Source organism: Pagrus major, chromosome 1 (genome assembly GCF_040436345.1).
Source record: "Pagrus major chromosome 1, Pma_NU_1.0".
Classification (NCBI taxonomy): domain Eukaryota; kingdom Metazoa; phylum Chordata; class Actinopteri; order Spariformes; family Sparidae; genus Pagrus; species Pagrus major.
The window spans coordinates 26,558,219-26,582,033 of record NC_133215.1 but is presented as its reverse complement, the minus strand read 5'-3'; the positions used below and the strand labels follow the sequence as shown (position 1 = coordinate 26,582,033).

Here is a 23,815-nt window from a genome sequence, read left to right as displayed (position 1 = left end):
AACAGCCAACTTTATTTGGGGCGAACCAAAACAACTAAGCCATTAAACTGAACATTCCAGCTGTTAAAGATGCAAAAAGAGTGAAAAGAGATTAATCGTTAAACGTTTGTAGTGCTATCATTACCCACAAACCATTGGGGCGACTGTAAGATCAGGGTGGCAGGGACTTGAAATCCTCAAAGTTTTGAGCTCCTTGAAGTTTTACTGCTGCAGCGCAGGTTCTCCAGCTGTCTGTGAGTGGTCATGACCTTTTGGCTGGAAGAAAGCAACCAGAGGACAAATTCTGACAACCAGCTTCATTATTAAATCAGTCCTGTCACCGTAACTACTTTTGCTGCATGATATACGGTGATAAAAATATTTTGTCGTTATAGGCCATTTAATGCCACTAATATAATAATATAATAGCATAATAATATAATAGCATAATAATACAAGTAAACCATTTCAAAGAGCAATAAATGTATAATATTCAGACATTGGAATGTATAAATAAACAAATAAAACCACGCAACCAAAACAATAAATGAAATGTGAAAAACAGTAAGTCTTATAATGGTAAGGAAAAACGCTGCTAGTAGCATCATGTTGGCTCAAATGTTCATTCTTACATAAACTAACACAATATCAAGGTCAGTAAGAATGATCAAGGTCATGTACATATATATAGGAAGACAATAACAATTCAATTACTTTTGAACTTTTCTGTCAGATTTAGGTTTGACAATAACTGGGACAGATTAAGGCAGGCTGAAGATGTTAAAGGATAAACAAGTGACAGAGGAAAAATGAATAATGTAGGGAGGAGAGTGTGTGCTGGTAAATGTGGCTCAGTGTAAGTTTTTGGTAGTTTTGAAAGAAAATAGCAAAATGCTTCCATCAATATTAGAACTTTGTTGATGCTGGTTCAGTTGAGTTTAATTGAAGCAACCTTGTGATTAACTTCTTTATATTATATTAAACTGTTTTAATCCCAACCTCTAAAAACTTGTACAACAAAAAACAGAATATATTTCAAGTGGCCCTTCAGATCATCTAGATGTCCCAGTCTAATGCTGCATTCAAGTGCTCCTCGGATGCTCCCATTTCCTGAGTTGGGAAGTCGTTCTTTTGGCTTCGTTGTCTTCATGTGCGTTAAGAAGTTAGTGCTGAGAAGTTGTGTTGCATTTTATGGCTCAGATCATTAAAACAACACATTGGCAGCTGTTTCCAGTTTTTAAGTGACAAGGAAGCGCAAAGGAAATGATACAATGACCATACAATACATGACTTTGGTAAAAGTGTCTTACCATCAACCCAATGTTTACTTTCATAACCATGATTCTGCGTCATATGACGTCCACTCATGTACAAAAAAAAATCCAAGACTTGTTGTCTGAGTAGACTTTAGAGGGCATTCACGTGAATTTTCCAGGTCAGAAAATATTTTTTCCGATAATTCGGACAGCACGTGATCGCACAGTAACACCTCATATCAGCCTTACTAGACAATTTAACAATTTGATTCAGAGAGTTTCAGTATTTTTCCTTCAAACGTGTTGCTCTAGTTGTAACCATTCAAAGTTTGACCTGAAAAGTTGTAAAGGTGGTCCTGGCAAAAGGTGCCAGTCTACAGCTGTCAGAGCGGACCACACCCTCCAGCCAATTAGAGCACAGAGGTGGGAGTGTGAACAGGATAAAACGGACTAATGATATTTCGAGTCAAAAGTTTGTCTCAGAGGAGGGAGGAGCAAGAGCTGGAAGCAGGTGGTTACAAAAAGGACTACCTAGGACTACAAAAGGATAAAAAATAATAAGTAAAAAAAAGTAGATGAAATAAAAATAGAGAAGCATTTACTAACTTTAGAGAGGAGAGTTCTCTGATGAGCCCACAGATCAGGTCTGTAGCATCATGACAGTCTGGGGATACAAAGTCCTCCTCCCGCTTCATCACCTCCTCCTCACTGGATGGGGAGAAAGTTAAACGTTGCATGGATTAAAAAAAAACAGTAGTGCAAGCTTGTAACAAATATTGAATTTGAGTTTGTTAGTCTTACAAGAGAACTTGAAACAGCTACAAGAACTATTTATGGTTGACTCTGACAGCCCCTGTGGACAAAAGTGGTATGAGCACCAACACCGTACCATCAGACTACAGAGCAGCTTCTTTCCTCAGGCTGTGACACTTCTTAATTCATCCTCAGCACACCACCATACAAATAGATTTAACTGTCAGAATCCAAACTTGTGGTAAACATTAAGAAAAACACCATAGAAGTAGCCAATCCTCTCACTGATGGTCTAGTTTGCTCGGTCATAGAGAGGCGTCAGTATCAAATGGACCCCCTTACAAACATCCTTACATCAGAGCAATGGTGTTCAGCTGAGAGTCCGACACGTAATCCAAGTACAAAGATCCAAACGGGTCCATGGTGTCCCTGGTCTGAGGGTGCTCGGTGTTCACTGTAGAAAGACCCGCACCGGGTTCATCATCAGGATCACACTGTGGGCATCAAAATCAACCATTTCGGTAACATTGTAAGGTACACAGTAAAATAACCTTGCAGTATTTGTCTTCCATACTTTTACTCATTTAATAGGTGATGCACCTGAACAATTATTTTCAATCTGAATTATTCAGATTTTTTGTTCATTGTTCAGTTTATATATTGTTATAGAAAAGAGTAAAAAGAAACACCCAACACAAATTCAGAGAGTAATAAAATTGCTTGTTCTATTAAACAAACGGTCTAAAAGACAAATGTAATCAACTCAGGGCTGGATAATATGGTCTTAAAATAATACTGCTACATTCTTTGACTACCATGTAAATCGTGATATTTATATTTTGTATTTTGAATCTCCTGAGAAGCACTTCATAAATGTTAGGCCTGGGCGACAAAAACAAATATCACAATATCTTTGACCAGATGAAGAACCAAGTCACTTTCACACATTTCGTGTCACATCACTTTACTGTAATGCAACCTTTAAAAATCAGGAAAAGACAACAATTATGCTACATTACGATATACCGATGTCCAAAATTGGAGATGATATATAGTCTCATACCTTAATAACAATATAATATGGATATGTCGTCCAGCCCTAATTCAATTTACAATGATATAAAACGAAGAAGAGCAGCAAATCCTCATATCTGAGGGACTGGAACTGGCATAAATAGTGGTATTTTCTTTTGATGAATGACTGAAAGAACTACAATTATAGATTAATCATCTGCTGATTTCCTAATTGATTAATTGTTTCGGCACTAGTTTACATTACTTATTTTGTTGGTGCATTAGTCATAGACACTGCACAAAAATGTCATTAATGAAGAAGAAAATAATTCCTGAGCAACACTGCAACATTTAACACATGATGATAAAATGACCCGTGATTTTAATCAACACCACTGACTGTCAACACAAACTCGATGCTTTGAGCCTCACTAAACTGGTATTTTAAGTTCTGGTATCACAACTCACACTGTCTTCCCCTGAGCCACCAGGTGACACTGCAGCCTCACAGAGCTCCACTGACAGGGTGTGTGTGGATGAAGCACCTGTTTCAGCTCGGTCACCATCCCCAGCATCACAAGTCTGCTCTTCTTTTCTCTCATCTCTTGTCTTGGTCACACTATTAACCTGCAGAGGGGCAGTCTCGATTGCATCCTGGTCTTCAGTCTCATCGTTTTGCGTTGGATTAGAGTAAAAACTGACGGCCGGACTTTGGTCAACTACTGCTGACCCATCTCCTCCGTCTTTCATTTGTTCCTGAGACTTTTCAGCCATACTCTTAGCTGCTTGTTCCTGCTTCTCTTGGCTCCCCAAAAGCTCCTTCTCTGCGGGTGGATCTGACTTCATGTCATCAGGTTGTTCTGGACCAAGAGCTGGGCCTCTTTCGGGCTCACAACTCTTGTGCTTTGAGCAGCCTGGTTCACGCTCAGTACTGGTTCCATCTGATGTAGTGACAGCAATATGGACTTCTTTTTCTGCCCTGTGTGTTGACAATGTTATCGTCAAGTGGGAAGTAACAAACTACACTTACTCCTCTTATTGTAATCGTTTGGAGTGTATTTATAATTGATTTCCTTCAAAATTACGTTTTTACTCAGGCAGTGTCTGTGACTACAGTTAAAATGCATGCATCTGAGTACATACTATGTTGTTGACTTTTAATCTAACTTGAGTAGCTCTTTCTACCACCAGTTCTTGTTACAGTAATGCAAAAATTAAAGTTAGAAACTAAAAATGTAAGATATTTAATGTGTAGTTTAGATGCTTTTATTCTGACCTGTCATTTCCTCCACAGTGACTCAACTGAAGGGTTTTCTCTGCCTCGTTCTGCTCTGTGATGCTGCCTCCTGAGATGGATAGTGACGAGGGTAAATGGGGTGCAGATATGTCTTCCTGAGCAACAAGGTCAGCACTGTTATTACAAATCTGCTTCTCAGCTCTGTCCAGTCCATTCTGCCCGTTTTCACGCTTTTGTGTCTGCAGAAAATGACTCCGCTCCTTCTCTGTCAGACCACACATACCCATGCGTCGCTTCTTTTTTGCAGGTGCCTCCTTTGTGACCTCCTTGACATCAGTCATGTACACACTGCTGCGTTCCTCAGGGCTGGTTTCTTGCTTTATCTGCGAGTTCTCCTTTGCACCCAGTTGCTCCTCCAGAGCAGTTGCAAGGGACACGTCACCCTCTTCAGAGGTTGGCAAGAGGACCTGGAGTTGATCAGTGCATGTTTGAGATTGTGATCTGTTACATTCCTCCACAGTTATTTTCTCCTTGTCTTTTCCACTCTGGTTGGCATCATCATCAGTCTGTTCTCTAAAGCCCTGCAGCTCAGAATCATTGTTGGGATTGGTGATAGTAGTCTCTTCTTTTGCTTCAGTAGCTTTAACATTTGTTGCTTCTGCAAATTCTTCTTCAGTGGCAGGATCTTGTTTGATGAAACATGACTGTTCTGCTGCCTGATGCTGTTGAGCTGAAGTCATAGTAGATTTCTGCAGAGGGGACTGCTTGCACTGTAGAAGTGTGGCATCCTCTGCTGAATTGGTTCTTTCAGTGTCCTGAAACTAAAATAAAATGTGAAAAAAGAAAATAGAATACAATGGCTTGTTAACAATTTGGCTTGATAAGAAGTAAATGTGGGTTCTGTTTTAATCACCTAAAATACCTGATGATGGAGAGGAGCCTGGACATCATCAGTCTCAGATATTTCATCACTTGGACACCCCCTCTTCCTTGACCTGAGTGACGGAGGCTGTGGTGGAGCTAAGCTGTCTTAACATACAAGGACCAACTCAATTAATAAAACACATCACTGTAGAGGATTAACACTTCAAATGAGTATGGATGCACGATATATATGCCCGATATTGGGAAATTTATGTTATCGGCTATATATCAATTTCTATGAATTTATTGCTGATAAATAGAGCCAATGATATGATGCCAAATTGCCAGATATATCAATATCGGTCTATATGTTGTCGACATCAGCTGATATGAAAACTTTTTGGTTTTAAAGAAAATTAATTATTACATTTAAAGTGACGTTTACGTTTCAGTTCACTGCTGTCATTTTAGAAAATAAAAAAATATTGTTAAACTGTAAAATATCACAAATATCCATTAAATATTTTTGTAGTATTTCATAACCCCATTTGAGCGATCACTGCAAAAAATGTGTGTATATTAGCTGACATATCAATATCGTATTTTTGTACTCCCAAATATCTGTATCACCACCAGAATTGACCCTAAAAACTATTATGATCTTTTTTTTTAAATATAAAACTGTGAAATATTGGTTAACTTGTGGGTCCAGGAGAAGCAGGTAAATATCGGGCATCCCAGCAACTGTATGTCGAGTAGGATCATGTCATTTAGCTGGGGTCTATCTAAAAATATCAAATAATCACATATTATTTCTGTTCAACAGTAGCACACTGTAGTTAGCCCATAATATAGAACAAGAGCATCTCCTTTACCACTACTGTTGTTCTTCGGCTTTCCTTTGGCCATCTCCTCTTCCTAAAGAACAAAAAGAAGTTAAGTTAATGAAAGATATGACAACATGGATGAAATGTGAAAAAATATAGTCAATAAATACCATTTGACTGTATCTTGAAGGTTAGCTAAGCGTCATAGCCAACTAACGAGTTTATAATTATTTGTTCTCAGAGCAGTGAATGTATTTAGTGGGCAGCTAGCTAACATCAACACAGTTACACTGACTGAGTGAAGAAAGTAGGAGATATGACTTGGGTGCTAAGTGTACTGGTCAAATAATAATTTAATGCGGATTAAGTTAACTCCCAGTAGCTGGTAGACAGTGACAAACTGTCGAGTCATATTTTCTCCCGCGGTCACACAACCACCCACCTGCCACCGCCGTGGACTTGACGTACGTCCGTGTTTTACGTTAGTAATGGGCGGGTTTCGTTTAGCCGTAAAGTGCGGTGTGCGTTGCCATTGGAGACTCAATGTAGGAAGTAAATTCCACAGCTCGCCGTTCTTGTTTTGAAAGCTCCAACTTAACATTGAAATACACCTGCCTGCTTACATATGTTCCGTCGTTTCTCCTCTTGCTTCTGAACAGATAACCGACCCTACGAGCTGTAACACGAACAACACGTTACGTGAAAGTGACAAGGTAAATAGCTTGCCTGTATATTCATTAGCTATGTTACAATTTAATTGTATGTTGTTCTTGCTGTTTGCTAACATGAGTGTAGAAGCTAGCTCGATACAAGACAGACGGAACAGTTTGAGTTATTACAGAAAATGGCACTAAGTGACTGCTATTGAAGTCTAGGTCTTACAGTGGATACTGTCATTTATCGACACGTCCATAACCTCTCTCCCTCTTTTCATTGGCTCCACTAATTGAATCCCTCGTTAACTTTTAGGTAGTGAGAGCCCATGAGTCGCAGTCGGAACCCCCCACCCCGGGGTCAAGGGGCAGCGCGAGCCAAACAGGTAACCACCATCATGTCTGATAATGAGATGTGTTCATGATACCTGCTGTTAATGTGTCAACAACAGGTATGATTCAGCAACTCTCTCCCTGCCTTTCCTTGTGTGTGTCTCGCTGTGTCTCAGATGGGGCTGCTCCTTGACCTGTCCCCGGATGGAGGGATGAACGATGAGGGAAATGATGATGAGCTGGAGGCAGAGCTGCTGAACCTGGTGGGAGGAGGGGGGAGATCACAAGGGAGGAAAAGTGAAGGCAAAAGTGAGAAAATAGTCATTTCTTTCCACCCATGTCATGCGTAGATGTCTTCCAGTGTGAAGCACAGTTTTCCTCTTTCACACATGCTTGTGCTTAAATGCTGTTCATGATGTTCTGTCAATTCAGCTCCTGTTGCAATGGCTGAAATAGAGCGAATGGCAGCTCTTTGTATGAAGGACCTGGATGATGAGGAAATGGGGGAGGATGATCTGGATGATGAGGATCTTCTGGTAACACACCCATACAGTTTTTACGAGATGAAGCAGTTAGTAGATGCATTGATTAGTTGACAGAAAAATAATTTGGAGTAGTTTTGATTAGTCATTCTTCAAGAAAAAACAATGCTTGGGGCCTGGCAAACTTTGATGGGCATATGTCACTATTTTTTGACATTTCACAGAATAAATTATCTGTTGATTAACTGACAAATGGTGACCAGAAGCTTAACTTAGCTTGTCAAATTGCTTTAAATATCCGTATCTGTCTCCATTTAGGCAGAACTGAATGAGGTTTTAGAGGATGACGACGAGGAACAAACTCCTGCTCCCACTCCTCCTGCCGTCACTCCAACTGCTGCCAAAGCGAGCATCACATCCCACTCTGCTCCCCCTGCTGCCCCCAGTGGTGCAACTGGGGTGGAGTCCCGTCTGTTGGAGCGCATTGAAATGTATACGACAGCCATTTCCAATGCCAAAGCTGCAGGGGAGACTAGTAAAGTTCGAAGATATGACCGTGGGTTAAAGGTAAAATGGAGAGGAAGAAAAAGAAACATCTAAATCCAAATGAGCCTCTTATATTTGAGTCTTGCACTTAATATTGTTAAAGGGTGTAAAGTTGTTCTCTGTAATGTTGAAAACGTATACATGTATTTTTTCTTCTTGAACAATAGACACTGCAGTCCATGCTGACATCTGTCAGGAAAGGAAAACCAGTCAATGAGGAGGAGATGCCGCCTCCTGTTGCTCTCGGTGGAAAGGCCAACGTCACAGCTGAGTCTGAATCGATCAAGGAGCGAGAACTGCCTCAGCCTGCGTTGATGCCTTCTCCTCCAACAAATCAGAAACCTCTAAGGGAGGCTCCGCCAGCAGCTCCTAATACAAAGCCACTCCTTCTGACCCCGCCCCAAAAACCAGCTGTTGCCATCACCCCAGAAACACCTGCCATCTCTCCCCTCACCCCCAGCCAGCCTGACGCACAGCACTCAGGTAAACACACACAAGTATTACTCTGAGTTCTCTGCAGGTGTCTTTCCAACTTGCCACTTCTTCTCTGCATTGTGATGATTTGGTCTACTCTAATAACCGCTTTTAAATCGTTGAATCATTCTTCGTTTGAAAATGTCGTATATGTCATGAGATTAGTCCTGTCACTCAAAGGGATTCATTCAATGTTTACAAATTCTTTTAAGCTTTTTTTGGCTTTTGCAATTAACAACTTCAATGTGAATTTTATATTATATGACCAAACTCGTTAATTGATCATCAACATTTTTTTTCGATACTCAAAAATAACAAATAACCACTACATAATTAGTATTCCTCCTTTGTGACTTCTCACATACTCAGTCACTCACAAATGTACCTGCTAAATGTCACGGTGGTCCTCCTGAGCTTTTTAACACAGCTTTTTTCCTCCTATTTTCTTCTTTCACTCATTTTGTCTGACGCAAAAAATCCACACATATGCCCTCCCTCCATTCAGAGCTGAAACAGGCGGTGTTGGACAGACAGCGGGAGTACAAGATGGCTGCCATACATGCCAAACAGGGTGGCGACATTGACCTGGCCAAACAGCACTACCTCACTGCCAAGGTAACAGAATCAATGTTGATGTTATCACATGAATCCATCTATTTGTTTGTGTACATGTAAAAAAAGAAAAAAAGTCAATCCTAATAGAGTTGACCTCCCTTCATGCAGAAGCTGGACATGCTGGTGGAGGCGATAGACAGAGACCAACCAGTAGACCTGAGCTCACTGCCTCCTCCCCCTGGTCAGTGTAAACAATTTAAAAGAAAAAAATCTTAAATGCTTATTAAGCTAGTCTGGCACTGTGCAATCCATATCTTGGGTTTCAGATGCATACAACTGCATTTTTAATAACTAAATGTGTTGACCTTTAAAATGCTTTTCAATGCTATTGACACAATTATTAAACAAACTATGTTTTTTTGTTTTGGATGATCATGATGTGTCTTATATTTCTTATTGAGTACAGAGTATCTGTTGTGGTGGTCTCACATCAACCCACCTTATAATAATCAAGGGGTATTTATTATTATCAATATATTTACTCCACCACATACTTGAACCACGTGTAGATTAGTCTGCCTTTGAAGTTCTTTCCGCATTGCTGTATAACTTATACTGAACCATTGTGCAGTAAACCATCATGTCTGTGCTTGACATGGACAACGTACTCATCACTGTGTACTATATAAATAAGTAGGCTCTCCCTCTCTTACAACAAGAACAGAACTACTACATTGTTATTTTTGTTTATAAATGGGACAGACTAACTCTTGATACCTCATGGCTAAATACTGGACTTGGGAAGCCATCCAGAACATTGCACCATATAAACAGAATTTATTACAAAGGTTTAAACTTTTCTGTGTCTTATTTCTTCTGCTTATCTGATTAAATAAAAGTTATAATAATAATAGCCCATCTCTAACCCTCTACTAACGTCTGATCATCTGCAGGAGAGGTAGTAGCAGAACACCGTGCACCTCCTCCTCCTCAGTCTTCCTCTAAACCTACTGCCCCCGCTGCTCCTGCACCAACACAGGTGGCCACTGCTGGTAAGACCCCATCTGATCCACCTTTCTGACTAGAGTGCAGCAAAGGGCAGATGATAAAAATGTTGCATGTTAAATAGAAAAATGTCGAGTTTGTGTGTGTGTGTCTGTTTGTGTGCCCTGCAGACCTGCCTGCTCCCAGCAGTGTGGCAGAAGCCCTGCAGCAGAGGATGGACATATACAAATCAGCAGCAGAGGGAGCTAAGAGCAAAGGAGATGATCGCAAGGCTCGCATGCACCAGCGCATTGTCAAGGTACACATCACTAACTTCAAATATTGTTGGTTTTCAAAGCCTTTTTCTTTTCCCAAACTCTGATGTATAATTTTTATTTAGAACTGAAACAAAATCAAACAAGGAATTGGATATTCTCAAAGACACAGCTATTTGTGACGCAGCTTGTATTCCTGGCTCTGTACTGCTGTTTCATGGTGTGTTTTTCTGATTTCCCTGAATAACTCGTGTGTGACTCATTTTATTCTGACTGGAAATACCCTCTGTTGTCTTGACTGTAACTACCACTGTTGCTCATTTTACCTGCCAGAATAACCTGCAATAACGTCTGTCTTGTTCTCTGAGGATTGTTGAAAGGCACTGTTCCAAAAATAGGAAACCTCTAAATTGAGGGGATTCAGCTGAAGCAGGATATGTGGATAAAACAAGAATATGAAAGAGGACAGAAAATGTGGTACACAGTGTGGGACACATATATTGCTTTTGTAGGAGTGGACGCACATTGATGACATTGATTTCCATGTGGGAGTTATGCTTTTGTACTTTCTTTAAGCATGGTATTGTTTTTTGTTCTTTTTATCTTAATATGCAAGAAAGCCTCTTTGTATGTTGGATGACCCCTCTAGTGTTGGTGTGGGAATGGAAAATTGTGGAGGTTTTGTTTTTGCAAATGGGCTTTTATATGCCTCCACGCCAGCAGCAGCCGAGGATTCAAGTTGTCTGTCCATCTCTTCATCCCGTTCTTGTGAACTCAATAACTCAGAAATTCCTTGAGGAGTTGGGCTCAAGGACGAACTGATTTGATTTTGATGGTCGAAGGTCAACTTCACTGTGACCTTTCGTCTGTTACATTCTCGTGAACGCAATATCTCAAGGATGCCTTGATGGGATTTCTGTACATCACCTCAGAAAAGCATGTTTTTGGCCATTAGCCAGGATTTGACAAAATTTCACAGAAATGTCTAAAAGGATAAAATGATGATCACATTTTATAACCAAAAGGTCAAAGATCAACCTTACTGTGACATCATAAAGGTCTGCAAAAACACTTATCTGATCATTATTCAACGCCATAACTAAGGAACAGAAGGCGAGATTTTGACCATATTTCACATTTGGGCAGATATTGAATTGGTGACACTAAACTGTGGCGACTGATCAGATTTTCTGAGCTGCAGGGTCAAAGATGTGTGTGAATCATTCATGTTTTAGAATTTGTAGCCTCTCTCTGTTCTATCAGAATCACCTTTGTTGACCAAGCATGTGAACACATGCAAGCTTTACTGTTTTTTTGTTTCTGTCAGTGAACTTGTACACTAATAGACAGACAGCAGTAGTCCAACACAAGCTCAGTGGTTTTGCGGATATCGAGTTTCAGGTGATTGTCATTGCACTGTGCGATGAAGCCCTCTATCAGTCCTCTGTATGCCTCTGTAAAAATAGCTTCTAAGTGAAGACAGCATGTTTCTAACTGGAAATGATTCGCTGGACTCATAAATGTCAATATAGACAACATCACCAAGAAATACTTTTTTAATAATACCTTTTATTAAATTCCTTCAAAGTCTTCACCACATACAGTATATGATATGAGTCTAGACAGATGTGGAGGCAACTTGACTCATGTGCGGAGGCAAACAACCACAAGGTGTAATTCTTACATAACAGGATTATCAATCATCTTCTCTTTTCTTTACAGCAATACCAGGATGCTATCAAAGCTCACAAAGCCGGACGACCTGTCAGCTTGTCTGACCTCCCTGTGCCACCAGGTAACTTTCTCCAGCAGTGTTTTAGGACAGCTTGCACTGTACCATATAATTATAGTGAGTCATACCCGTGTTGCTTTTCTAGGCTGTCCACCACTTCAGGGCTCAGAGGGGGGTCAGCAGAACTTCATGGGAGTCCTGGAAACTGCTATGAAAATAGCTAATCAGGATGCAGACGGAGAAGATGAAGAAGAGGATGGACAAAGAGAGGCTGCCAAGGTAAAAAAACAACAACAAAACACTACCAAATTGTCAAGTTATTTTTGTGCATCCAAGTAATCTGCTTTGTTTGTCTTTTAACCAAAGTTAGCAATGTGTCATTGTTTGCCATGCTAGGCTTTGTGGCAGGTTATTGAATCATTACTGTCTTCTCTGCTGCACCTCCTGCATATTCCATCAACCTATGCTTGAGATCTCAGATTATTTGGTTATTTACAGAACAGTAACTTACTATTACATTTAGTCAAGGCTTAACTGTTGCAATAATTAAAAATGTTTAATCAAGCTTGCAGGTTTCTCAAGCTGTTGGAGTTTAAAAAAGCAATTTGTAACCAGCTAGCTCCAGCTCATCCTGTCTAATACCACTTTGTTCTGCTAGTCTAACAGACCCCATAGATGTAAAAGTGGCAAGTTTGCTACTTAGTCTAATAAATAAACAAAATAAACTCTCAAAATGTCAAGAAAGGAGAAAAAAGGGTACACTGTCTGAATTAAAGTTTCTCTCTTTTACTTAAGACAAGCTTATTTACCTTGTTAACTAATCTTAAAACAGCTTCATTCAAAGTCAACATAAACTCATCAACACAGTCTTGGTTTGTATTTCCACAATCAACTATGGTTTTGCAAAATAAATCCTCAATTCACAGAGTAAGAAAATATTCCTACTCAACACACCGTTTTCAACCACCGCTGATGTCTAACTCTCCCTTGGTCCTCTGCTGCTTCACACTTCTGTTCCTGCCTCTTCTCATCCCTGGAGTCATAGTCCTGGTCAGCACCGCTGTAAATCACCTCTGTACTGTATCCCCTGTCTTTAAACTGACATCTGTTGGTCTGAGAGGCTGTGCTCAGTCCCAGTCTGGTCCCCAGCTGTTTTCAATGGGAGGTCGACCTTGTTGCCGTCACCAGGAGACTCCCATCAGCTTATAGGGCCACTTAACTCCACAGCCAACTGCTGCTTGCTAACAGCAGCTAGTTGCTACAGCCAAAGATAGCTATCGCAAAGAGTAACGGATCCAGTATAGTGAGCAGGAGTGAGCGGTTGCTGCCCACTGTAGTTTTGGAGCTACTTTTGAATTCTGTCTGTTTCTTACAAATTCACACCCTTAAGACAAAAAATCTGTATGTTTTGATCATTGCATTTGTCTGATGATCCCTGAACTCATATTTGCTATCTCCTCAGCCTGCAGTGCGTCCACCTGCCCAGAAAGCAAAGTCTCCAGCTCCTCAGGCTCCTGGAGGCTCCTCAGCTCTAAAACTGGGACCTAAAGGTGTGTTCTGAGTGTTTGTGTGTCTACACTTGCACGCATGGCTGCTTGCCTGCACACACAAAATGTGTCATACAAAGTGTTCGAGTGGTACCTGCGGCTGTGTCACTTCTTTTTCTCTAAATTATCCTTGTAGCTCAGCAGCAAGTTGATTTCCTGTTGCTAAGGCGACAGGCTTTTTTGCGTGCAGCGCTGCGCTCCAAACAGATGAAGGTAAGCTGTGGATCTTTTTTCTTTTTTCTTTGCTGTAGATAGATTCCCTGCCACCTTCGTATTTTTTGTAGATGCGTCTGCCTGTTGTTTTATTGAAGTCTTGAACATCTGCTGTGTTGCTGTGTTTTGAGTGATCAACTGCTGCTGTTTGGTTGTTTGTAGGACATGACGGGAGCAGCACAATACCTCAGACATGCCAAGGGACTGGACCCCATGATAACCGCTTCCAAGTCTGGCCTACCTGTCGATATCAGCAAGGTTATAAATATACTCTCATGTGCAAATGAATGACCTAGAACACGATTCAAAGCAATTGCTTGCGTGTGTGTCGAACATGTCGTCAAAGGAGCAACCAAATGTGTGAGGTGTGTTAACACAAAGTATGACAAAAATAGAGGACTGGAGGAGGGAAACATGGGGGGAAATCAAAACACCTTTGTGATCTTCATGGTCTCACCTTCTGTGTGTTTGTGGCACCTGCGTGCGAGTGAGAGTGAGTCTATCTGCATAGTCTCAGTGTCATTTCACTATTCGTATTCCAAAGAGTTGCCACGTATCCCATATGACTTTCTTTCATATTGCCTCACTTTGATTTAACATCTTTCCCTCATATAAGCCACATATTTCTGTCTGACTCAGTCCCACAGTGTAATTACCAAAAATATTAATCTTGTGCGTCTGTTAGTTCATCTTCCTGTCTGTCTGCAGAACATCACACAAGCTTAGAAATGGATATTCATAATTTTTATGGACAGCAAGTCAGATAGGGGCCTCTGCAACAGAACAGCTGATTAGATTTGCTGTATCTGTATCTGGCATCCTCAAAACTGTGTTGCAAAGAGTAAAGGAATCAAAATAAAATCCAACTTCAAATTGAATTGGAGGCTGTTATGTTGTTTAGTAAAAAAGCAAGTTATTTCCCTACACACATTTTTGTTTTGTTTCTCACTACATTTGTAATTGTTTCCTTCCTGTCAGATTCCCAGTGCTCCAGTCAGTGAGGAGGACTACTCCCTGGCTCGCTCCCGTACCTCCCCTCTCTCTCCTCGCTCCAGCGAACAGTACCGCGGCCTCATGGATCATTTGCGGAAGCAGCACGAGGTCTGGGCACAGCTCTCTTCTCCTGTGCTTTTTATATGAAAGGGCACCACCCTAAATCTTGCTGTGTATCAGTGACTGGCCTATGGCCTTAAAGATTGATCATCACTTTTCTTGTTGTGCAGCTTTTTGAATAGACAAGTTTCAGTTGGTGTCTATCTTATTATCTTTAGCTATTGTCTGTTTTCTTACCCACACCTTCTTTTGTTTCTATTTTCTATTTCTACAGAAATGTCTGGGCTACTGTCAACAGTTTATACAACTGGGCAGTGTGGCTGAGGCTCTGAAGTAAGAGAAATTCTTCAATTGTAGTTTTGTACATATCATTTTTATCATAGATGTTATCTGCAGCCATGATGGAATTTATAATCTACTCTTATCTGCTGCTAGAAGTTGAGTTAAGTAGAAATATAACATAATTAACAATGTTATTTTTGTTGGTTAAACTTGTAATTGGTGTTTGAGCATCAGGCCGATAACACATTTATTACATTAATCGTTAAATTAATATTGTTATTGTAATATTATTGTTTATTTCTCATGACAGAAACATCACGCACAGCTGATCATTAAACCTACCAAACAACACATATTATTATTACAATATTATTATTTACAAGAGCCCAAAGTCTTCAAATTGATAATCCTATCTAATGAAGCCATTTTTTATTAGATTATAAACAGAAAATACAAGCAAATGACCTGCTAAATGGATGATGAGAATAATATTTCTTATTATCTTTAATTTGATTGATTCAATAAGTACTTAAGCACAGTTGTGGAGTGTGATGTCACGGTGAAAACGCACAGATTGATTTTACACAGAGCAGCTCATCACCATAATGCATACAGTGTAACCTTCATACAACACTGCATATTTTGCATGTGTTCTTCAGATTTTTTTTTCAGATACGCATCACAAATCATGCCTTACACTTTTTCTTTCGAGTTGCTGAAGAGTCTGCATTGCTTCCTTTTTCCTCGGATACACTTCTGTCATTGCCTGGAAACCAGCTTGAAAGATTTCAATATGAAATATTGTCATTTGTGTGTAAAGACCATCTCTGTCTCTCCCCAGGTTTGAGAGGCTGTCTGAGGAGTGTATGAAGAACATAGAGATACTGAAGAATGCCCACGCCAAGGGCCAGCCTGTCCCCAAGTGCCGCACAGAAGAGAGGACTTTCAACACTGTCAAGTGAGCAATAAACTCATAGATAACAGATAATATTATGTTATTATGTATTGTCTTTTATAGCATATGCTCCACAAGGACACAAAGAGTTTAAGTCAAATCTTTTAACCAGGGATGGTTCGTCTGCCATCAAATTGTGTACAAATATTCAAGGTTTCCAAAGGAAAGTTCAACAGTAAACTTTATTTTTCCAAAATTACATCAGTGCAATGAAACAGTAAACTTTACTGGGAATTAAATAATTATAAATTACTCCAAGCATCTTTTTCTGCATTATGCTCTGTCAAAAAAAAAAAAAATCATACCGGCGGTATATCTGTAATATGACCAATTCTTTGTTGTTGCTACATGACTTGTCTGTGTGTATTTCAGAAGGCTTCTAACCATTTTATTTGTTTACATTAACCATGTGGCTCTCCCATAAAAGCTACTATATTATTTTAAAACTGGCACAAATGATTACTGGGTTTGGTGGTGCATTTTTGTTTGCCCACTGTTTGCTTTTATTTATGTGTACTGATTAACTCTGGTTGCATAATCGTTGCATCACAGTTACAGGATTTTTTTTTATCCTGTGGATTTGTGACTGGATCTTTTTTTTTTGCCGTCCATCCTGGTATTAATGTCCCTGAAAGTAGATTAATGGGTTGTCGTAATTTTATTTAAAAGTAATTTCATTTTAATTCTGAACTTCATTTTTTATCAGAGGCTTTAAAACTGAACTGAATGTGTATTTGATTATAAAAATTCTAAATGAACGCACCAGTTGTTTATTTTGAAAACAATATCTTTTTAGACAACAAGAGGATTGCATACCCTGAGCAGTAGATGAGTCAGAGTGACTCACTGTGCCTCACTGGCTCTGCTCCAGCATCATACTAGGCTAACAGCGAGGTGACTCTGACAGTGACTCATTCAAGAGTCGGGATTGTTTGGCTCTCACTGATGCTTTCTGTCACTGCTGTTTCTGAATGGTCATGACTCCTTTTTTTGTTTTGTAGGATCTATTCCAACCTGACACCTAATGAGCTGATGCTGACCATCATCAGAGGCATCAACCTACCAACTCCCTCAGGTACTGAAGGCAGGTCTGCCTCTTTGACATAACCAGGGAGTAATGTGTCAAATGTGTGTTCACACCCACCTCCATCTCTGCCTTCAGGTGTCTCACCGAACGATCTGGATGCCAGTGTGAAGTTTGAGTTTCCTTTTCCCAGTGCGGTAAGAATCTTTCACGCTCAGTGAGTAGATTATGGATGTTTCTCTCTGTTTATATCTAGATGCGTTTATGCATTCACTGTGTGTGTGTAGGAGGAGGCTCAGAGGGACAAAACCAGCACAGTAAAGAACACCAGCAGTCCAGAGTTTAAGGAACAGTTCAAACTCAATATCAACCGCGGCCACAGAGGCTTCAAACGAGTCGTCCAGTCCAAAGGCATCAAGTTTGAAATCATCCACAAGGGGTAAACACCACAACAGCTTTGGGGCAACATAGACAGAAGCGCTTTTGTTTATCTTCATGATTTATGCTTTAAATTTAATGTTTGTTACATTGTCTTCTCTCTCTGTATTTACAGAGGCCTGTTTAAGACAGACAAAGTGGTGGGCACAGCTCAGCTGAAGCTAGAGGCTCTGGAAAACCACTGTGACATCAGAGAGATCATCGAGGTGAGTGTTCAAAACAAGTAAAACCAATGCATTTACACAATTACACAATAGATATAACAGTGTGTATGTGTTTTGTAGGTGATGGATGGACGTAAAGCTACAGGTGGCAAGTTGGAGGTGAGGGTGAAGATCAGAGAGCCGTTATCAGGAGTTGATGTCCATCCGGTGACAGAGAAGTGGCTGGTTCTCGATCCCGTGTCCTCCCTTTCTCCTCCCGAGAGACAAAAGGAACGGGTGAGTGAATTTTCAGTTCCCCTGACCTGCACGTGTTTTGACAGTGGAAGGAAAGTGAAGCATTGTAATGTAACATTTCACATGCAAAACACTGAGCCATTGTGCCATCCTAAAAACTGGATAGTCAGATGTATCAGGAGACAACAGTCAAAGGGTCAATATACTCCAGATGGAGTGCTTATCAGATCGTCTGACATCTCCCCACAACACCTTTTCAAGACAGATATTTAGGGCGGCTGTGTCCGACAGTATTTGTATTGTTTTGAAACCAACCATCCAGCAATCACAGAGATTGTGATGTTTGAGAGGTGTGCAGACAAGTATGCAAGATAGTAACCGCTCCCTCAACCTCTCAGTTTCCATTCTTCAACAGCTACTTCATAATTTGTGTTCCCAATACAAGGAGGGACTGTTAATTAATTCCCTCATCTGATCAATAATGCCGTCCTCTCAGTAATTGTGTTTCTATCATCCAGTTTTAATGCGCTGCTTCGAATTGCATGTAAAAAAAAGTGTAAAGGCTGGAAATTCAACAAAAAAATCCTAATATAACAAAAAATTTCACCAGGCGCACCCTGTAAACATTACATCTGTTGCGTTGCTTATCTTTATAAAACAATGTTAATGTGTATGCTCCCTGTTGATATACAGAAATATTAAGATCTTTGTTGACCAATTAGGAGACTGTAACGTTCCTCAAATGAATACATGAAACAATCATTTGCTGTATTTGTGTATTTGCTGTAATGTTTTCTACATTGTTTTAATTTGTCTCAGGTTTCACTGGTACTCTTTTCTATTATCCTCTCACACCTTCTTCTGTGTCACCAGTCATTTATCTCAATGAATTAACTCTGAATATTCTCGTAATAACAGTAGCACACGGAAATGTGGATTTCTTCTCATATTTTACCAATTCTCTGGAAATTCAGTCAATTTAAAAAAAAAAAAATGGATGGAATTCTGACTCAGGACCGTAGACTTTTCTCGCTTTCTATGGCTGTTTATAACATCTTTAAACAATTTTGCCTTCAGACCTGGTGAGGAGGCATATATTTTTTTTATTTATCAGGTTATTTGACAGGTTCAATACATGTAGGCATTGTTAAATCTGTTTAAAATGCAACAGATTCAGTGTATATAGGACTTCTAGCCATGGCTAATTTGCAGGCCTTGTCCCTGGTTAGTCTTTTGAGGAATAAAAGACATGATACAACAAAATAGACATAACAATTGACAATAAAACAAGTCATAGAAAGTAGCCACTATGGACTAAGACCAACGATTAAGAGCAAACACTGAAATTAACAACTAAGAACAGACAACAAAGGAAAAAGAGAAAAGAAAGGTAAAATATTGCACAAACTACTTTGTATTGAGCAGAGCCCGACCTTCAGTCAGGATGTTGCAACTGCTCTATAAATGCATGAGCAACAAAAGCTAACACCATTGGCACAAAAATATATTGCTAGTGTCAGTTCAGTGAAGTCTCTGTGTGTGTGTGTGTGTGTGTGTGTGTGTGTGTGTGTGTGTGTGTGTGTGTGTGTGTGTGTGTGTGTGTTTGAATCAGGCTCCATCTCCTCGGTCTAAACCCCGACATGAAGCGAGCAGTAGGACCAGCCATCCCAGCAACTCCCCTCCACAGTACAAACTCCACAGTTTCAGCCTCCTCAACTACGACAGGGAGCGGGTGGAGAGAAAGGTATTTGTGTGTGTTTATGTGATCCGAGCCTGTCCACAACATCCACCTCTCTAATGCTTGTAATGGCCCCCGAAAGCATGAAGGTCTTGTCAGTCACTGCGTCTGTCTCTCAGATAGCAGAGTACCGTAAGGCGCGACGGGATCCGCCATCTGACCTCATCCATCAACACAAGGAGGTCACACACAGACTGCAGTGGCAGAAAGCACAGCTGGAGCGAGGCTCCCCTGCTCTGCTGTCAGGTAACTCACACACAGAGAATACACAAGAGTATGTACATTACCAACATGTGAGTGTATGTCTTAACCTCTCAAGCACGTAACCCATATCTCCTTTCACCACATCTGCAGAGTATGAAAATGTTCTGCGGCGTTTAGTCCAAGGACTTGCTGACTCTGTAAAGAAATTCTCAAGCCAAGGAAACAGGGTGAGTACAGGATCAGGGTTGACTGTTGACGTGTGTGTGTGTGTGTGTGTGTGTGTGTGTGTGTGTGTGTGTGTGTGTGTGTGTGTGTGTGTGTGTGTGTGTGTGTGTGTGTGGTGCGTGCTTGCATGCGTGCAGGGTCTTACTGTGTAAACCCTTAATTCTCTTTTCATAGGACGCTGCCAAGGATGTACTGGGCAGGTTGAAGTTGGTAGAGAATGAGGTATGGCTCGCTGCGTACTGTCAGTATATAAAATGTTTCAGCATCATTATGTTTGTGCATACAGCTGAAGTCAGAAGTTTACATACACCTTAGCCAAATATATTTAAACTCAGTTATTCACAATTCGTGACATTTAATCCTTGTAAACATTCCCTTTGTTCTGTCCGTTAGCATCACTACTTTGTTTTCAGAATGTCACATGTCAAAATAATAGTAGAGTTGTTGTTTTATTTAATCTTTTATTTCTTTCATCACACTCCCAGTGGGTCAGAAGTTTATATACACTTGGTATTATTACATCATACAGTTTATAAGATTTGTTTAACTAATATTTCGTGTAGTTTTCCACAAGCTTCTCCCAATAAGTTGCTGGAATTTTGGCCAATTCTTCCTGACAGAACTGTTGTAACTGAGTCAAGTCTCCAGGCCCTTCTTCCTCGCCAATGCATTTTCAGTTCTGCTCACAAATTTTCTTTTGGATTTAAGTCAGGGCTTTGTGATGTCCAGTCCAATTCCTTGACTTTTTTTGTCCTTGAGCCATTTACAGAAGTACACTAATTCTTTAATTACTCAAGTAGAAGTACAGATACTTCTGTAAAAAATGACTCTGGTAAAAGTAGAAGTACTGATTGAACTTCTTTACTCAAGTAAATGTACAGTAAAGGCTCTGAAATGTACTCAGAGTATAAAAGTAAGAAGTATCCCTCTGAAGGACATTTCTACTGGCAATTTCTGTGCAGAGCTAACTGAATGTGAGCCTTTGTCACTACATGCCTTTTCTGCCCACTTGAGTCTCTCTGTCTGTTTCCTCATTTCTCCATCTTTTACACTGTTTCGTCTCGCTACGTCTGCCGTGCGTGATATGCACTGATAGGTTGAAATCACTCTTGTGATGTTGGTACAACAACTTGGAAAGTCAGAACATTTTGGTACATGTTGCCAAGTTGATGTCACATGATGCTGAAACATGGTGGATGAAAGTAAACATTAGGTTGATGGTAAGAAACATGAATCTGAGGAGCATGTGAATGCAGCCCTAAAATACATCCATGGAGACACCTCAAGTTGACTCAAATGAGGTCAGTTAGCCAATCAGAAGCTTCTAAAGCCATGACATAATTTTTTGGCATTTTCCAAGCGGTTTAAAGGCACAGTCAGCAACTTGCATGTAAACTTCTGACCCACTGCAATTGTGACATAGTGAATTATAAGTGAAATGTTAGCTGTCAATGTGAAATCTGTGGAGTGGTTAAAAGGTGAGTTTTAATGACTTTAGCCTAAGTGTATGCAAACTTCTGATTTCAGATGTATGTATAATGTATGTACTCCTTTTCTTCCTGCTCCAGCTGGAATCGCTGAAAAGGAAACGCACCGGATGAGAGGAGAGTGAGGAGCGTGGAGACTTGGCTGAAATACTGTTATATCATCTCTCTCTCATACACACTCATATACAAACACTACAGTGGGTACTTAAAGCACCTTGAGCATGATTCTGTGCTGCTCATGTCCGTGACAACTGCATGAACCAGCCTGATGATTCTGTCAATTGATCCTATAACTTGTGTCACTTGTGGTTACTCGCCTGCCACAGTAATTAAGGACACATCTGTAGCTACAAAGGGACACAGAAATTAAAGCAAAACATTAAAATGTGTATAATAGAGATGAGAGGCGGGTTATTTGCACTTCAACGAGACAAACGCTACAGAAAGCTGCTTCTAAAGTACGGCTTTACAGACTTTATCTGCACTCTGTTAATTGTTTTTTTTATTCCTGTCTTTCCTTTGAGAGGTGTTAGTGAAGATTTGTCAAAAGAGTTAAAGTTTTACATTTGATACCAGCTCAAGAGTCTTTTGGTGTCCATAGATGACCAAAAAATGTGTGTGTGCGTGCTCTGAAGTGTGTTTAACCAATGGACTGAGGTGTTTTTAACCCCTTTTCCCATATTTTATGTGTGTAATGAGCTTAATCTAATCTGTCTGCTCCAGTGTTCCCAGATTACAGTAATCTGCTCCGTTTGGAGTGGTGTGATATGGGAATAAAAAAACGGGGCTTCGGGGCACCGCAGCCTACATCCCATAATGAGGGATTAGTGTTTGTGTCACCAAGGAGACGACTAGATCAGACGTTGAGTCGCTTTTGGGGCTGGGGAGAGGGGGTGTTAACGGCGTGCCGTGAATGAGGCAGAAGCTTAGCTCTGCAAAAGGATTGCTTCTTCTTCATCAGCTGTTTCTTCTTTGTTGTCTTCTTCATCTTCACTTTCTTCACACTAATTCCTTTGCATATATTCAGAGATTATTCAGAGTCATGAGTAATAGGGTGCTCCACTCGGATTTTCTTTGCACCCTTAAACAATATTAAGTCCATTGTGCTGTCGACTAGAAAATAATTAACAGTTGCTGCGTCAGTGTGGAGCTATTTTCCACAGATTTTGGCATATGCAGTTTACACAAACCAGATTCTGTCCCATTGAGCTCTGCAGTGGCAGCACAGTGGATGCTGAACAGTCTGCCCACAGAAAGACAACCCAATATGTGTCAGTAAGGCTGGGTAATTGCTCATTTCTATTTCTGTTCCCCCATAGACATCCCTGTCAGAGGCATCTTTTAGTTTTCATTCCTCATAGCTACACACTTTTTCAAGTCACAGGGACAAAATTCTGACCAACTTGATACATTTTAATAACGTGTGACGAGCGCAGGCACCTTAATCATTTTGCCACAACAACACAACATGTACAAAAACAGTAATGAGACAAATGTGTCCTATTCCTGCCATGTATCCTCTGCTCTGTTTCAAGCTCTGGACAGATGTTTCCTCTGTGTGTTTGACAACCTGCTAACCACACAGCAGATGACAGCAGATGCTGTTGATCCATGTTGATCGCATGTTACCAGAATGTAGCAGACGACTTTAAATGAGCCTTACTGTGTGTTTTCATTTGACTCTTCAGTGTGGATGATGGCTGTTAACTCCACTAATAGTTTTTTTGTGGTCACGTGACACAGCAGAAGATCATGTGTTTGCTTTAATCCACCCACTGCCTCACCCCATTAGCAAATAATCCTGGTTAACGTTGACCTGATGTGGTCGTCAGTAGTCTATGTTGATTTTTATGTCACCCCCCCCCCCCCCCCTTTTTTTAATCTCCCTGAACATATCTTCTGACTCTTATGGTGCTTTCAATTAGATGATATTGTTTTAGATGGGATAGGATATGGCTTATGGTGACATAATATAACCTTTACTTTTAATGGGAGGGCACTTAAAGGACTAAACCAATGTGTTTGCAACGTTTAGCTCCTTAAAAGTCATGCGCGCTCAACTTTTTTTCTGACAATTTTTTTTTTTTTTAATGCATGCAGGACAGTTTTAGATTGGATTTATTTTTCCTACTGTTTCAAGTCGGCATTAATTTCCATTTATTTCCGTGCAGTGCGACAATCATTTACCAAACTCTTGAAACTTGCTTGAGTTTAAGCCAAATATTTGGCCCACTGAGTTGTTTAATCCATCACATGAAACATCACGTCTGCATTAATGTTTGTCAGT

At 40.3% G+C, this 23,815-nt stretch overlaps 2 protein-coding genes across 2 annotated transcripts; one reads left to right on the top strand and one right to left on the bottom strand.

Annotated features, from left to right (window-relative positions):
- Positions 1-103: 103 nt before the first annotated feature.
- Positions 104-6,175, bottom strand: LOC141001275 (uncharacterized). Its single transcript, XM_073472300.1, has 8 exons — positions 6,101-6,175; positions 5,979-6,021; positions 5,162-5,268; positions 4,279-5,060; positions 3,471-3,981; positions 2,343-2,482; positions 1,842-1,943; positions 104-255 (listed from the first exon to the last, which is right to left on the bottom strand). The coding sequence occupies exons 1-8, from the start codon at positions 6,101-6,103 to the stop codon at positions 177-179; spliced, it is 1,767 nt and encodes a 588-aa protein (XP_073328401.1). The 5' UTR covers positions 6,104-6,175; the 3' UTR covers positions 104-176.
- A 297-nt stretch (positions 6,176-6,472) lies between these two features.
- Positions 6,473-22,104, top strand: cc2d1a (coiled-coil and C2 domain containing 1A). The gene is made up of 28 exons (XM_073472289.1): positions 6,473-6,643; positions 6,900-6,969; positions 7,093-7,225; positions 7,349-7,452; positions 7,717-7,965; positions 8,112-8,427; positions 8,924-9,033; positions 9,142-9,214; positions 9,927-10,025; positions 10,149-10,276; positions 11,955-12,027; positions 12,110-12,243; positions 13,427-13,514; positions 13,648-13,724; positions 13,887-13,982; positions 14,703-14,825; positions 15,052-15,110; positions 15,901-16,017; positions 17,016-17,089; positions 17,177-17,235; positions 17,326-17,477; positions 17,592-17,682; positions 17,761-17,916; positions 19,487-19,618; positions 19,732-19,858; positions 19,967-20,043; positions 20,216-20,263; positions 21,610-22,104. The coding sequence occupies exons 2-28, from the start codon at positions 6,913-6,915 to the stop codon at positions 21,640-21,642; spliced, it is 2,985 nt and encodes a 994-aa protein (XP_073328390.1). The 5' UTR covers positions 6,473-6,643; positions 6,900-6,912; the 3' UTR covers positions 21,643-22,104.
- Positions 22,105-23,815: the final 1,711 nt, after the last annotated feature.

Excerpts from the sequence above, each read along its gene's own strand:
- cc2d1a (XM_073472289.1), top strand. The coding sequence starts at position 6,913 with ATGAGTCGCAGTCGGAACCCCCCACCCCGGGGTCAAGGGGCAGCGCGA. Across the intron at positions 17,683-17,760 it reads ACATCAGAGAGATCATCGAG|GTGATGGATGGACGTAAAGC; the intron begins GTGAGTGTTCAA and ends TGTGTTTTGTAG. Across the intron at positions 19,619-19,731 it reads GGGAGCGGGTGGAGAGAAAG|ATAGCAGAGTACCGTAAGGC; the intron begins GTATTTGTGTGT and ends TCTGTCTCTCAG.
- LOC141001275 (XM_073472300.1), bottom strand. Across the intron at positions 3,982-4,278 it reads CACTGTGGAGGAAATGACAG|GGCAGAAAAAGAAGTCCATA; the intron begins GTCAGAATAAAA and ends GTCAACACACAG. Across the intron at positions 1,944-2,342 it reads CTGAACACCATTGCTCTGAT|TGAGGAGGAGGTGATGAAGC; the intron begins GTAAGGATGTTT and ends CTCCCCATCCAG.